General features: G+C 42.5%; 1 protein-coding gene across 1 annotated transcript in view; it reads right to left on the minus strand.

Moving 5' to 3' along the window:
• The window catches only part of BMPER (BMP binding endothelial regulator), a 108174-nt gene extending 95993 nt beyond the window's left edge, over positions 1-12181 (minus strand). Inside the window, exons 1-3 of the mRNA XM_022583589.2 lie at positions 11473-12181; positions 9210-9314; positions 5250-5295 (exon numbers count right to left, since the gene is read on the minus strand). Of these exons, the coding sequence (XP_022439297.2) occupies positions 5250-5295; positions 9210-9314; positions 11473-11640 (319 nt within the window). The 5' untranslated portion in view covers positions 11641-12181. The remainder of the gene's footprint in view (positions 1-5249; positions 5296-9209; positions 9315-11472) is intronic.
• Between the last annotated feature and the right edge of the window lie 2571 nt (positions 12182-14752).

Consider the following 14752-nt stretch of genomic DNA (forward strand, 5'->3'; position numbering starts at 1 on the left):
ACAGTCAGAACTGACGAAGTTACTACCACTCTGTAGAAACTGACAATACGTGGTGGATAATAACCCCTAATAACCTCAGGCTCCTCCAACTTTGCATCAATTTACAGCCAGAACATTGAAGGCAACAGTATCCCGTAGAACAGAACAGCATATAAAATGAAAAACAAACCGATTTCCTCACACCCTTCCAATGTTGCTTCTGCCTGCGTGGGGTTTCCCAGCTGCCGCGTGCGGTACAGTTGGGTTTTATTTGCCACCCTGTCTGCTGGTTGGGCCTTGGGAGCTGTGACAAACCTACCTCCAGATGCTGGAGGCTAACTTCAGTGGCCACTTAGCTTAACACCTCCTCCTCCTCCTCCTCCTCCTCCTCCTCCTCCTTGGCAGGGCTAAAATCAACACCACAAATTCTTATTCTACAAGCATCTTGAGCTCCGGTTTCAAATTTCCTTGCTTTCCTGAGTTAAAGACAGACTCTTGGTGTTAAGGGACCTGGAGTTGCTTACAGTCTTGGAGGCTCAAACACAGAATTACTAATTTGCGGAACCTCTGTCAGTGGAGATTTCTCATAAAATGGACCCAAAGGTCACTGTTTCATTAAGTTGTTGCATTCCCCTTCTTACAACCACTCTTTAATTGGAGATCGCTGTAGGGATGCTCAGGGACTTAAAAAAGGTGGGCTAAGACCAGGCAAGGCAATTCCACCGTGCCCATGGTGGGTGCACGCAACAGGCAGGGCCTCTTTCGGACAGCAGGCACCCCAGTGCTGTGCACAGCTGGAAATCTAACCCTTGGGGGTTTTAAAAAGTCACCTGGCAACTGTGAGCCTCCTTGTACCCTGAGTTGCTGAAATCTGATATTTCCTGCTATTTGTGGGACATGTAGTTGAGGTTATTTCAATTAAATGCACATCTGTGCTCAGAATACCCTACCCTCCTCTGTGTTACGTAATCGTGAACTTTGTTTTGGGGTTGGGATTCTGATGATGAGGATTGATGTAGCTACAGGCACAGCTTAATGAATCTGTAAGACCGGAGATGGGGCATCAATGTCTGGACTGCCTTTGGTTGCCTCTGGTCTTGTAGATGGTTAAGAGACTAAATTCTTTCTCAAAGTCAGTCTCTCTTTCCCTCCCTCTCTCTCTCTCCACACACACCCCAACACACACACACACACCTCCCTCTTTTATCAGGGAAAACTTTGCCACTAAGTACCATTTCCATGTCTGAAAACAGACATTCGGCCAGCAAAGAATTTATCTGATTCAGGTCTCTGTTGGGTGGCTAGGTCAAGATTCCACCTACTGTTTGCCAACACACAGTAAGATAACATTTCACACAAACCAAGTGCTATACATACAACAGACAGTGGCCTTCTTGGCCCCCAACTCGTGATCCCATCACACTCAGCTCAGGGAAAGCAGGACTCGCTTTAGGCTATAGCTCATACTTTGGCAGGAAACAGCATTTGCACCGAAGCTTTATAACGTTTGTTTAGCTCACTTCAAATATTTTACTTTAAATAAATCATCTAAACAAAATTTAATTCTTTTCAGTTGTAAAGAGAGAATGTCCCATGTTATTAAAAGACAGTAATCCTTTTCATACTTCCTTCAGGTCTGATTTTAAAAGGACTTTTTTTTTTTTTTGATAGAATCATCATTGGCCTTTCAGACCAACCCAAAGACTACTGTACTGTAAGGAATATAACCATGTTGTGCCTCAATTACTGCTTATTACCTACAAAATTATAAATTACTGTTATCACTGACTTGCAAGGAGAAGACTAAAAATGTTCTACACGTTTACTTCGAGTTTTCTCTTCACTATTCCTTTCAGAGGTCTGAGAGAGCCCCAAACACTACCAAGACAGATTAAGCCAGTCAATAAAGCAGGAATTCTGTGGGATTTTAGAAACAGACAAGGCAATGTCACTGTTGGAAACAATGCAACACTCATCTCACTGCAGATAACCAAAGTAAGTTTTAGATCTGAAGCTATGTAATCAGTCCATTTTATCTGTGTATGCACGTATATATACCTATCTAAGTATTTATTCCTGTCTCATTCCAAAAGAGGATTGGAAGTAGTTTACACACATACACGCTAAATAATCCAAAACACATAAAGGTAGTAGACATATAAGACAAAGTCAGGAGAAAGTTTATTACTCAAGAACCACATGCTGTTAGAGATGGGGTACAAATTTATTTCTAGCTTCCTAGCAACTAAAGCAAAGATGGTTTAGTTGACGTGAATCCATCGAGATATAATATGCCTTTACAATTTTTTTCTAGGGCTAGGCAATGAAAATATAGAAATACATTCAATTAAATCCAGAGGCTTCTGCTCTTTTTTTTTGCACACCGTGCAACATGTGGGATCTTAGTTCCCCAACCAGGGATCGAACACGTGACCCCTGCAGTGAAAGCAAGGAGTTTTAACCACTGGACCACCAGGGAAGTTCCCCCACCCTGTCACTTTTTACATCAGCAAAGGTCAGCCTCACTTTACCCTCCTGCTTCATCTAATCACTGTCTTAAGAGTCAAGTTACTGTTACTAGTACCACAGGTGTTTATTTCTGGATTCACCTACACTGTTACCCCTGTTTGCAGTACCAATGCTTCTCAACCAAGGGTGATGTTGCTCCCCAGGGGACATTTGGAAATGTCGGGAGATATTGCTGGGATGCTACTGGCATCTAGTGGGTAGAGGCCAGAGATGCTGCTAAACATCACACAATGCACAGGACAGCCTCCACCACAAAGAGTTATCTGGCCAAACTATCAGCAATCCTGAGGTTGAAAACTCTGCAGTAACTAATGGGGTATATATGTGCACGTGTGATCTTGTTTGAATGAGACAGAAATTGGTCATTTTTCTGGTTTTAGAACACACTAGCCTTAGTTTGGACTTCAACCTTCGTTTGTCTGCTCTAGGAACCCATATACCAGAAGAACTTTCATAATTGACGTAGGAGGAAAAAACGAGCTCTAAGGTTTGTTCTGGATCCTGGGTATAATGACAAAGGAATTTCAAAATAGGAGGTCTTTTGGCCGCAGCTAAAGGACATTGGAATAAGTCTACCTGAACGTGCTATGAAAATCTGGGCATTGCTTAAAAAAACTGGAAGTCATCCCATCTCATAACTCGATCTGAATAGATAAACCTCTACAAATAGAATGTGCTTTACAGCATTGATGGAAGAACTGCTGGAGAGCAAGAGGGAGTAAACAGATGGAAAGAACACCAAAGGAAACTGAGACATCACCATCTGATGATATCATCTTGATCTGGACCAAGAACCACACGCCTGGGCTCTTCCCACACTGACCTGCTGGACGCAGGTGCACAGAGTCAGTGATCTCCCTGGTGCCCCTCCAGCTGGGTGGCTTCTCCCTTGCCAACTTGCCTCTCTCAGTGACAGAAGTCACAGACTCATTCACATGTACAACATTTATATTTACAATACAAGGTACAACACATGTACAATAAATATTTAATATGACCAGTTACAAACTTGGTTTAGTTTCGTCATGCCCATCCTTCTATTCTTCTTTTCTTTCCTTTTTGTTTTCTAATAAGCCACCAGTATTCTACATTTGGAAAGTCTAGCCCATAGTGGATAAACTAATAATGAAATGTAGCTTTCCTCTCAACGATCTCAATAATCATCCTTCTTGATTCTTGCAACATAAAGTCAGGTAATTCAAGGTTTAGGCTGTTTCTGTACGAGACTGGCTATATGTTTTTATTACGCTGATAAGCAGCGTTCCTGCCTGACAGCAGTGAGATGGGCAGATGTAACCTATCTGTGTTCATGCAAATCGAAAGGGTCAGCTAGAAGATCTGAGGAGTTCATTAAAGTCTGTCTCTGCTTCAACTAGGAGGTACTTTCTAGGGAAATGCAAACATCTTCATCGACATGGATACAGAGGAAAACTTCATCAATTTAGACTCGACTCTGCTCATCCAAAAAGGAATGAAGCTGGAAGCGGCCTCCAAACCATCCCTAAACAAAATTTCCTCAGAGAGTCTCTGGGAAGATGATTAAATGTAATAGTTTATACACATGTTTTAAGATCAACTGGTGTGTTAATCATAGCTAATTCTTCTTTCTGCATAATTCCGAGGCTCTACTAAGTCATACTTGGTTGGCCTCCTTTGAGTTATTCTATGTACTTCCTTACCTTTAAAGAAAAATTCTTTTATTAAATCTATAATTTAATTTTCATTAATTCAGCCAGCACTTTCATCCAGTGTATAGTGTATAATTGTCTAATATCTCTCAGTCTCAAAAAATAGTGAGATATAGATATGTATGTGTATATATATAGTAATATATGTATATATGGTAATATATACAACGAACCTATGCATCCATTGTCTAAATGGGAACGCTTGTTCCCATGTGAAAGCTGCTTTTCAACTGTCATCAAAGCCCACTTCTCTAAGCCTAAATGGCTCAAAAATACCTTCTAATAGACTCCATGGCTTGGTTAATCCTGCTTATCATACTAATTTGACAGTGACATTATGAATACTCCTTTAATGAAACAGTTCAGAAAGCTATCTCGAAAGCATATGAATGTGAGGGGACTAAAACAGTGGTTTGCTAATAGATGTGGGCATGCCTACATGTGGGGATGACATTAAATCTGTTGCTATGCTCTCTGTACAGTCCCAGATGGCTTTCAGAATAAGCCATGTTAGAGAGAACCTTCAACAGCTCAGTAAAAAATAACAGGATGGCCAAACCATTGCCAACCTAATGAACTCTTGTTTTCTCTCTACCAACAGCAACAGGGGATGTGCCCAAGAGAAAGGGCAAAATGGTGGGGGTGAGGGAGGAAGAAGGGCAGCTGTTTGGCTTCATAATGATAGAAGGAAAATCTCTCCTAGATTATATATAATGTTTGGTTTTACTGGATATCATTATCTTAGCCGCTATGACTGCAAATGCTATTAGCAGTTAAAAGGCACATGAAGTTATCTGGTCCTTCCTAAAACCTCATCAGACCGTTTGTCTTCTAAATTTCTCAGAGCAACAAATTCCAACGGAAACATCTACATTTGTCTCAGTTGTGCTTCTGTTCGAGGATTACCATTGACTTAAATTGTCTGTAGAAAGGTGAGATGATCCCAACCTAGACCTACAGAACTAAAATAGGCTGAAAACTTACACCACCGTTTTCCTTGTTGCACTATAAAATGCAAAATAAATATTAATAGCATATTTTTAACAAACTTACTTTCAGTGCAAATAGGACAGCATCCTTTCCTGTTGAGAATTTTACCCTAATCAAGAGAAAAACAAATAAGATTTCAGTGTTAAGAAACAGGGTCTGCTGAGGACAAAACTCTTTTTTAAATCTAATACCAGACAAACCAATGAAATCAGTCCCAGCTGTATTTGAACTCAATGCCCAGATGGTGATGATGGTGGTAAAAATGAAGTTTCAAGTATCAGGTTCTATGGCCAGGCAGAGTCATTCAGAAAGCTTTCCTGTTTTTATCCTCTGAGAAATACAATATCTAAAGGCCTCATTGGTGTGATTTTTCTCACATGGAGCGAAGATGGAGGCAGTCTGGATTCCACCTTTTCACTGATACCAAAATCTAGCCCTCTAGAGACCAAGTACACACACATAGAAATGGGAACTGGCTGTCAAGCTATCAATCCATGCAAGGCCTTCATTCTGTCTTTGCTTATTGGAAGGGCCCAAAAATAAACAGTAACCCAAGCTTGGGCCTATGCATATGAACAATACCTGTGCTACGGACCAAATTCAGTCTGATTTCTTCTTTCAGAAAGCAGTATGCTATCCCTGTTAAGTCACTATTATGTAGTCAAAGCCAATGAGGCTGAGGGTTTTGAAATCCTGAGTAATTTTCCATTACCTTTCTGGAAATACAGTGTAATCTCCTCTACTGCATTTATTTCAATTTTTTGTTGATGCTTGACATTTAAAGGAAGAAGCATATTCTCAGGACCCTTATCAGAGAATGGATCTTTCTTATCTCTGACTCAGTGGAATCACAGGGAAAAAGAAATGTGGAAGAAGATTAACATTTAGGAAGCACATGCTATGGAACAAACATCCTACTAGATATTTCCCCTAGGTTATCTAACATCAGGTTAATTGTAAGGATTTTATAAGTTAATATTAAGAACATATTAGGGTTTAATTAATATTATGTTATTATAATCTGTGTTATTAAGATGCACAAGAATTTTATGAGCTGAGCATTTTCCTTCTTATAGATAAAGAAATTGATGTCACGCAATACAAGGGTAGTAGAACCCAAAATCAAACCTGATTTTGTGTGACTTTATAGGCCACGTTCTTTCCACTCCAGATTTTTTTTTTGCGGTACGCGGGCCTCTCACTGTTGTGGCCTCTCCCGTTGCGGTGCACAGGCTCCGGACGCGCAGGCTCAGCGGCCATGGCTCACGGGCCCAGCCGCTCCGCGGCATGTGGGATCTTCCCGGACCGGGGCACGAACCCGTGTCCCCTGCATCGGCAGGCGGACTCTCAACCACTGCGCCACCAGGGAAGCCCTTTCCACTCCAGATTTTTAAGATGAGAGAGGTCTCATCTTAATCTTTAAGAGAACTTAACATTTATTTGGTATCTGCTATACAGTAGAAAGAATGTTATACGTTCTTCTTACTTTATCTCATTTATGCTTCACAACAACCCTCTAAATGTAGATGCCCCTTTCCCATCTTTATAGGAAACTAAGGAAACAGACCACAGAGAGGTGGCCCAAGACTTGTGTCAAGGCCACACACTGGTTTACTACCTGTCAACTGCATCAGGAATAGATTTAGGTACTTAAAAAAAAAATCATACTAACCAAAAAAAAACCAAGACACTAGTTGATTATTGAAGAATTAGAACCATGTCTGATTCATTTTTGCATCAGCTAAGCCTTAAAAGGTACATTAAAGGCTATGACAAGTTTGAATGAGACTTAAAACTGGCAGCCCTCCCATGGCTGGGGCACCATGACAATTTTATGGCCAAGAGCTCTCTTATCTGTTTCTATTTGACACAGAGGTCTCCTTTGGCTTCTCGTGACTGAAAACAGTTGAGGACAAAGCCAGAGGAGGTTGGCTCAGGCTGATGGAATGATAGTACCAGAGGGTGGCATCAGGTACGCTAACGGAACGGAGCAGAGCTGTATAAACCAAGTCCTCAACAAAGGGTGACTATGATTCCCTACATCTGCACCTCGACAGAAACAGCCAGCTCCCTTCTTCAGGAAGTGAGAATGGGGCTGGTCAGATCACTAAATTAGGCAGGGAATAAATCAAGTGCAAGCTATGAAGTCTGCGCTCCTGAGTTACATGTAACTCGCTGGGGAACTCTGGACCCGCTGTGACCTCATCAGTAAGAAGGGTCTAGTAACGACACCCACCTCAGAGGGGTGGTCTCAGCAACAAACAAGATTGGTCCTGTGACTACAGAGGAAGTTTCAGTACATATTAACACTGATGAGATGACAGTGTCATAACGACCTTGTCCCCAGCGGAACCCTCAGTCCCTCTCAACAAAGGCACTCCTTTGCCCCTGGGGGACTGTCAGGGAGGGAATCCAACCACAAAATTCTTTTTCAACAAGGCACGCATACTTCTGGAAAAAGAGATGTGTAGTAGCCAGGAAGGACAGAGCAGGAATACAGTCTGCTTCTCCAGAAAATTTTTTTTTTAATTTCCCCAGGCAATGCAGGGGAGGGGAAGTAAGTGTTTAACAGGATTTCCATGGTAGAACTAAGTTATCTTCCAAAGTGCTTGTGCTGGCCCCTGAGGAGGGAAAGTATGAACCAGAGGAATGGTTGGAAAAATGCCTAGAAACAGAAAGTAAGCCCTGGGGCAGGAGCCGGGCACTGCCTGATGGGCTCTGACAAGCCGAGGAGGGGTGAGGCGGGAACAGGCCCGCCTGGAGGGACGGATGCTCCTGGCCCAAATACGGCCCACAAAGAAGAGACACTAATGAGATGCTGGTGACTGAAAGAGCGTTGACCTCCCCATGGCAAGCGGACAATGAGAACCATCACGCCTGCAGCACAGCCCTCTGTTTTTGTCTGTAGAATAAGGAAGCCCATTATTACTAACATGTGCTGCCAGAGTTCATTAGCAGCAAGGGTTCCCCGAGGACGGGCAGAGATGATGTGATCCCATTTTTCCCAATGAATATTTATAAGCAGACCATGCTCAAGTCTTCTTATTCTATCTCCTGGTTTTTTTTTTTTCTTCTTTTTTTCTTTTATAGGAGGTTTTCAGTTTTATGTCTGAGGCTTTTTAAAGCAAGACTAATTAGGGTTTTTTTTTTTCTTTTTTTTCTGCCCCTTTTATTCAGTTGTGCAATAGCAACAGCTGTTGTTTTTTTGTGCCTCATTTGGCCCTCAAGTAAAAACAGCAACTTTTTGTTTATAATAATAACAGATGTGAATAAAATTAAAAGCTGTCTCTAACAGAGAAGGGAAGACATGTCCTGAATATATGGATGTATTTTTTCATTCACTGGATGGTATTGAATAGGCTTGACATTTTCCCAAAATGCATAAAACCTTGAAAGGTTTCAAGTTGCTGAGGTGAATTCAATGAAGCTCATGCTTTGGAAGATAATGGTTGCTTTATTCAGTGTGCTGGAACTGTGGGTCTCTGAAAAGAGATATTTCCATAAGGATGCTATTTCCATTTGGGGCTACAACAGAGGCCAGGGTTAGAGAGGGAAAACTTCAGTAAAGGGGCTGGAGGGTGCTGCTGGGCAGGTGAAACCCCTTGGGAAATTTACTAATAAACAACCACATATTCCTTTGAATGGTTAATGGGAAGAAAATTCTGATTTGAGAAGAGAGAGAGAAAGGAGGAAAATGCAAAGGACGGTTATGATGCTCAACAGAAAACCCAGCAGAAGAAACAAGGGAGCAGATCAAACAGGAGTTGGAGACATTGAAACAAAGAACTGGGAGAGGTCCGTAAGAAATGGAGCAAGGTAAGAGCTATTGTCCCGCTAGGCTACAATCTGAGTGGGAACCATAAAAGCAAAGGAGCAAGTTTTGCAAGGGACATGTGGCTGTTTGCGAACTTGGCAATTTTGGAGGATCTGGATTTTGTGTTCAGAAGGTGGTAGGTGACCATGCCACACACAGGATGGTTCTCAAGATGCTCAGGTAGAGAGAAAGTCAACCTGCACACATACCTGAGGGCAACTGCTGATGGGAACGCACTGCTTCTTGCGACACTCTGTCTTGCCTTTCACACAAGCACAGATGGTGCAGTTGACAGACGACCACATCTCTCCATCCTACAGGAGAGAGCACAGGATTCTCTATCAGCTGGAGGCTGATGGGAGTTAATCCAGCAGGCTGGGATTTGTCTGTCAAGGAAAGCATTTCTTACCCTGAGTGATGGATGCCATCATTAGACTAAATTACTCTGAGGTGTTCATCTACATCTAACTGATTTGATAGAAAGATCAGATTGGAGGGGGTGTGTGTGTGTATGTGTGCATTTCCCCACCAGGATATAAAAAGAATTCTCGTACATCTAACCAAGTCATATTTGCATCTTGCACCTCCTACATTGTTTACTTAGCTTCACCCTGGGAGACAAACAAGAGTTTTCATACATGATGCAACCACAAGGGTCTAATTTTTCCATCTCATAGGACTGAAATGTTTGAGCTGTCCCAGATGCCAGCAGTTAATTGAGATGTCCGCAGGTGGTTAGTTTATTCCCAGATGTGACATGGTTCTGGCCCACACAGGGCACGAACATGCAAAGAACACTGGCTAATTCATATGACTCCCATTGCCAGGAGGACACCTGACCCGTAAGCCATCTGAAAATGTGGAGCCCGGACAGAAAATTCCAAGAGCCATTTGTCCCATGTCCCTGCCTGTCTGATACTCTCCTCCCAAAAAGCTGGGTAGCACTTTGGGACACATTTTCTAGTCCAGAAAGGGCTGTTTGAGGAATTTCTTTGACTCACTGGATTTATAATTGGCAATTGCCGAATGCCCAGTCACAAAAACCCTGCACCTCTGGAGAACATGCAGGAATGTGCATCCTTGTTTGTGAGAAAGGAGATTACAGGAAAAGCAAGGACTCCTTTCTGGGCTTATGGATCTAAGCAGCAAATTTTAGTAGAAACAGAAAAACTAGCCCAGATCTTTGATGTTGACTATTTCCCTTTCTCTTCCTTCTCATTTTATGAAGGTATTTTAAGGACTACCTACTCTTCAGTGCCTTTTATTTCTCTGACTGAGTCTGTCTCCAAGAGCATCTGACTACTGCAAATTCTCTGAGTGCACATTTCTAGGACTCTGTAAATTACTTCAGGCCTCGTCTACTTACATGAAGGGACCTTTCCAGGGCGAGGAGCCTGGAAAGCACTTTGCACACAAAACTGTCATCAGAGTGAGCCTACTGCATCTGGAGGCTCTGGAGACAGAGGAAGGCTTTGTGTAAAGTGGACACGTGAGTGGCTCTGGAAGCCTGGTGTAACCACAACACACACACACACACACACACACACACACACACACACACACACACACACACACACACGGCGGCCTTCCCTTAGGCATGACACCTCAGGGCTTCTTACAGATGCCGTAAGAATCAAGACTCTCCCTCCACCTCTGTAATAGGAAGTCCAGCTAGGTGCAGCAGGCCTGAGGTGCCTCTGTCTCTGACTTGATTCTGAGGGTCTCAATTCTCATGGTATCCTGAGATGATGCCTTCAGATACAGAGAGACTCCCTCCACCCCTGGGGAAAACAGTCTAGATGGGAAGCTCTTTGGACAAAGCCAACAATCTTCATCCAGATGTTTAAATGGTGGCTGCACAACTTCCCAGCCGGGCTGTTAGAAAACGATGTAAAACATACCTGAGATGGGCAGCAGACAGCCCTTCTAGCTCGGCTGGGGCAGGGCTCTCTCACCTTTACTCACCTGCTCTGCTGGCCACATACCCTGTGAACATCCTCACCCGAACATCTTCCAAATGAGAAAATCTCTCTTCGAAAAAGTAATTTAAGTGGAAAAGTTCTAAAAGAATCAGGGTCTTGGCAAGGAGCACTGAGAATCTCTGACTGCCGGAGATGCCCCTGGGCATTTGGGCACCCGCAGCTGTACCATCCAGGGACATCCTCAGCTCAGCCCCAGCCACTGGCCACCACATTTGGAAAGGGGAATCATGTTTTACAGGTTTAAAGTATTTTATAAAGCAAAAGTAAAGCCAAAGAAAAACACGTTTTCAAACAGTTGCTTCTCTGTCCCTGTGTGTCCTTGATTCTAAATACATATGTATATATAATATTGTAATATAAATAAGTACATTTATACACATACACACATGTATATATACAAAAGATGGAATACTGCAACCTGCATTTTGTCAGGAGCTTTTTACCACTCAGTATCGTACAACAGTTCCCATGAGCTTGGCTCGTGACATACCCGGAAAATCTTGTTTCCAAACTTGCACACTTTGATGTCTTCCGGGGGCACTCGTAGAAGGCACTCCTCACAACAGGCCTCCTCGCCTTTGCTGCATCCACCAGGGTGGGAGCACTTCTTCTTACACACTACAGTAGAGTCCTGCGGGCCAAAAGGCAAACTGGACATTAAAAACGATTTCCACCTCCATCAAACATCCTACCTCGCCTTCCTTTAACAACCCACAACTAACTGCTTTAAAACATATCTTGAAGATACCATATGTTAATTTGTTGCCATAAATCTTTCATTCACTTCAAAATGTTATTTGCTGACTTAGTACCTGGACCAGAAGAAGCAGCAGCTATGTGACATGTGCTCCCCACCTTCCAAGGGTTTATCATTAAATGCTCAAGAGACTGATGATTCTGCTAGAGCCAATGTGTGGCAAGAAGCCCTGGGTCACTGTGGGCCAACAAGCTTCCTTCTTTCTTCCTACCCTTTTCCTCTTTTGCAGCCTTCATTAACTGTGCTCCCTCTGTTCTCCTCCATGGCTTTATGACACCTTCTAGAAGTTTAGTGTAAAGGTTTAGCATACCTTTGATCAAAGAGTAAAAATTTAGAGCTCAGGTTCCATGTCAAGATGAAATTCCTTACTGTATTCTACGTTCACAAAGGAACCAAATAAGCAGTTCCAAAGCGGGGCCTGGGTTCTAGGGCTCTTCCATAAACTGTGTGACCTTAAATGAGGCCACTTAAACTCTGAGGGTGACAAAGTTTATATCTGTAAAGTAAAGGGGCATGGCTTGATTTCTAAAGAAGTAGCATTCTATTAACAAAATAGCCAAGTAAATTGTGCCTACTTATTCACTCAACAAAGCATGGAAGAAATGTTCAGAGCAACTAAAAAAAGTAGATTTCTTCAGTTCCCCAGCCAACAAGCTGCAATTTCTGGAGTAGACTGTCAGGTGGAATGACTGTAAGAGCAAAACATTTATGTAACTTATCAGAAGACAAGATGGAAGAAAGAAGTGTCCCAGGGTAGATGGGCAATGACCTCAAAGTGTTGAGTTAGTGTGAGCCAACAGCAGGGAAATGAGAGACTAAACCCCTCTCCGAAACATAGACCCTATTAGTAAGCTTGGAGAGATGACTCACTTCTGAGCACGGCATACAGATAGGTTGTGTAAGTCAACAGATGTAACTTCTATAGCTTCTACGTTAATTCTATGACTTCAAGAGGCACTTCTGGTACCATCTACTATACTCCCACTAACTCATCCACTTAAAATTAATATGACAATGAGATGATCCTTCAAAAAAAAAGGCATTTATTATTCTTTATTTTTAAGGTTCTAACCACATTATATAGTGAATAGGATGTAGAGTTGAACAAGACCAGGGTAGAATGCCAGTTCATTTATTGTGTGTTATCTTGTGCAAATCCATCTCCCTGAGCCTCAGATTCCTCATCTTCAAAATGGAGATGATAATACCTACTTCTCAGGTTTATTGTGCAGTTTAAATGAAATATGTAAAGTACTTGGCACAGTATCTGGCGCATAGAAATTATTATAAGTCAACTCATAAATTGGAAAAAAAATCCTTTGTCAAACTGTATGTCTTGATTTCAAGTTTGAAAAACAAGGGCACTCACTAGCTCTCGAATAATGCATACTTCATGGTAGATTTCCCAACTTTCATTAAATACACACCCACACCCCCCCCCCACACACACACACAAACACACACACAGTACCCATTAGATCATTGCCTGGCACTGGGTTAAGCAATGAGAATACAGAGATGGATGATGTGCTCTGTCTTCAAGGAACTCACGAAGAGGAGAGATAACCATCTAAACAAAGACTGCAGTATAATGTGGTAAACAGAACTAGTAAAGGTGTAGGGGTAGTAGAGAAGATGGAACAATTACCAATCTAGGTGGGTCAGGAAAGCCTCACTAAAGGAGGTGACACCTGAGATGGGCTGCTGTGGATGAAGAGGAGTTTGCTAATCAAATTTAAAGAAGATGAGGACACGGCAGGCAGAAGAATCCTTAAATTTGAAGGCATGGAGACCTGAAACCATACTGTGTTCAGAGAACTATTTCCTGTACCTGTCATGGCATTGGATGGGGATGCCGGAGAGGGAAGCTCTAAATAGATAAAAAACAATACTGATCATCCCAAATGATTGCAGCCTGATTCTTCAAGCATCCAATTTACCAGAAATGACCATGAACTCATACTCTGATAAAAACATCTTTAAGGAATGGTTATACTTCTTTTGAGTACTGGGACATATTGCCTAATCATCTCTCAAAGAATCTCTTAAAGAATGAGACCCAAGGGACTTCCCTGGTGTGTGGTGCAGTGGTTAAGAATCCACCTGCCAATACAGGGGACACGGCTTCGAGCCCTGGGCTGGGAAGATCCCACATTCTGTGGAGCAACTAAGTCCGTGCGCCACAACTACTGAGCCTGCACTCTAGAGCCCGCGTGCCACAACTACCGAAGCCCACGTACCTAGAGCCCGTGCTCCGCAAGAAGAGAAGCCGCCGCAATGAGAAGCCCGTGCACCGCAACAAAGAGTAGCCTCTGCTTGCTGCAACTAGAGAAAGCCCACGCACAGCAACAAAGACCCAAAACTAAACAAATAATGAATTTATTTTAAAAAAATTTGTCTGCAAAAAAAAAAAAGACAAAAAATAGAATGAGACCCAAAATATTGCAAGCATAACTAATTTCCATTCCTGGGATGCCTGGCTTTCCTGTAATCAAGAGAATTGGAAATGTGATGTGTTTCATCAAAGGCTCAGTATCCCCAAGAGGAAGCTATAACCTGTGAAATTCCTGGAGAGAAAGAGAAGTCCTGAGGATGGAGGCCAAGGCGGAAGGAGTGACTATATGTTTAGCACAGGATAATACAAACCACAGAGGAGAGGACGGAGCCTCAGGAAGGTAGTCCCGGGCTTCAGAATTACTCACTGTTCAGTGCCAGGGAACAGACAGTTCAGACCTTACTGGGCCACCTCCCTGAAGAAGTGCATGCTACTTAACAAAGCATGCCTCAGGTAACCAGGAACTTCTGAACTCTAATCCCAGCTACTGACTCATAGTTGACATTGAGAAAAGCTCCTCTTTCCCTCTATAGCCCTCTGGCTATTAAAAACAAAACAGCAACTATCACCACCAAAATGTATTATCCTAAACTCGTGTCACATAGATGTTTGGGTTAACTCACTAATGAATGATCCTAAAGTCCTCCATATAAATGATTTTCTCGGTTTCAGAAATAA

The sequence above is a fragment of the Delphinapterus leucas genome, chromosome 9, assembly GCF_059928025.1.
Source record: "Delphinapterus leucas isolate spDelLeu-1000000601 "Yukka" chromosome 9, BTC_Dleu_Yukka2, whole genome shotgun sequence".
In the NCBI taxonomy this organism is placed as follows: Eukaryota; Metazoa; Chordata; class Mammalia; order Artiodactyla; family Monodontidae; genus Delphinapterus; species Delphinapterus leucas.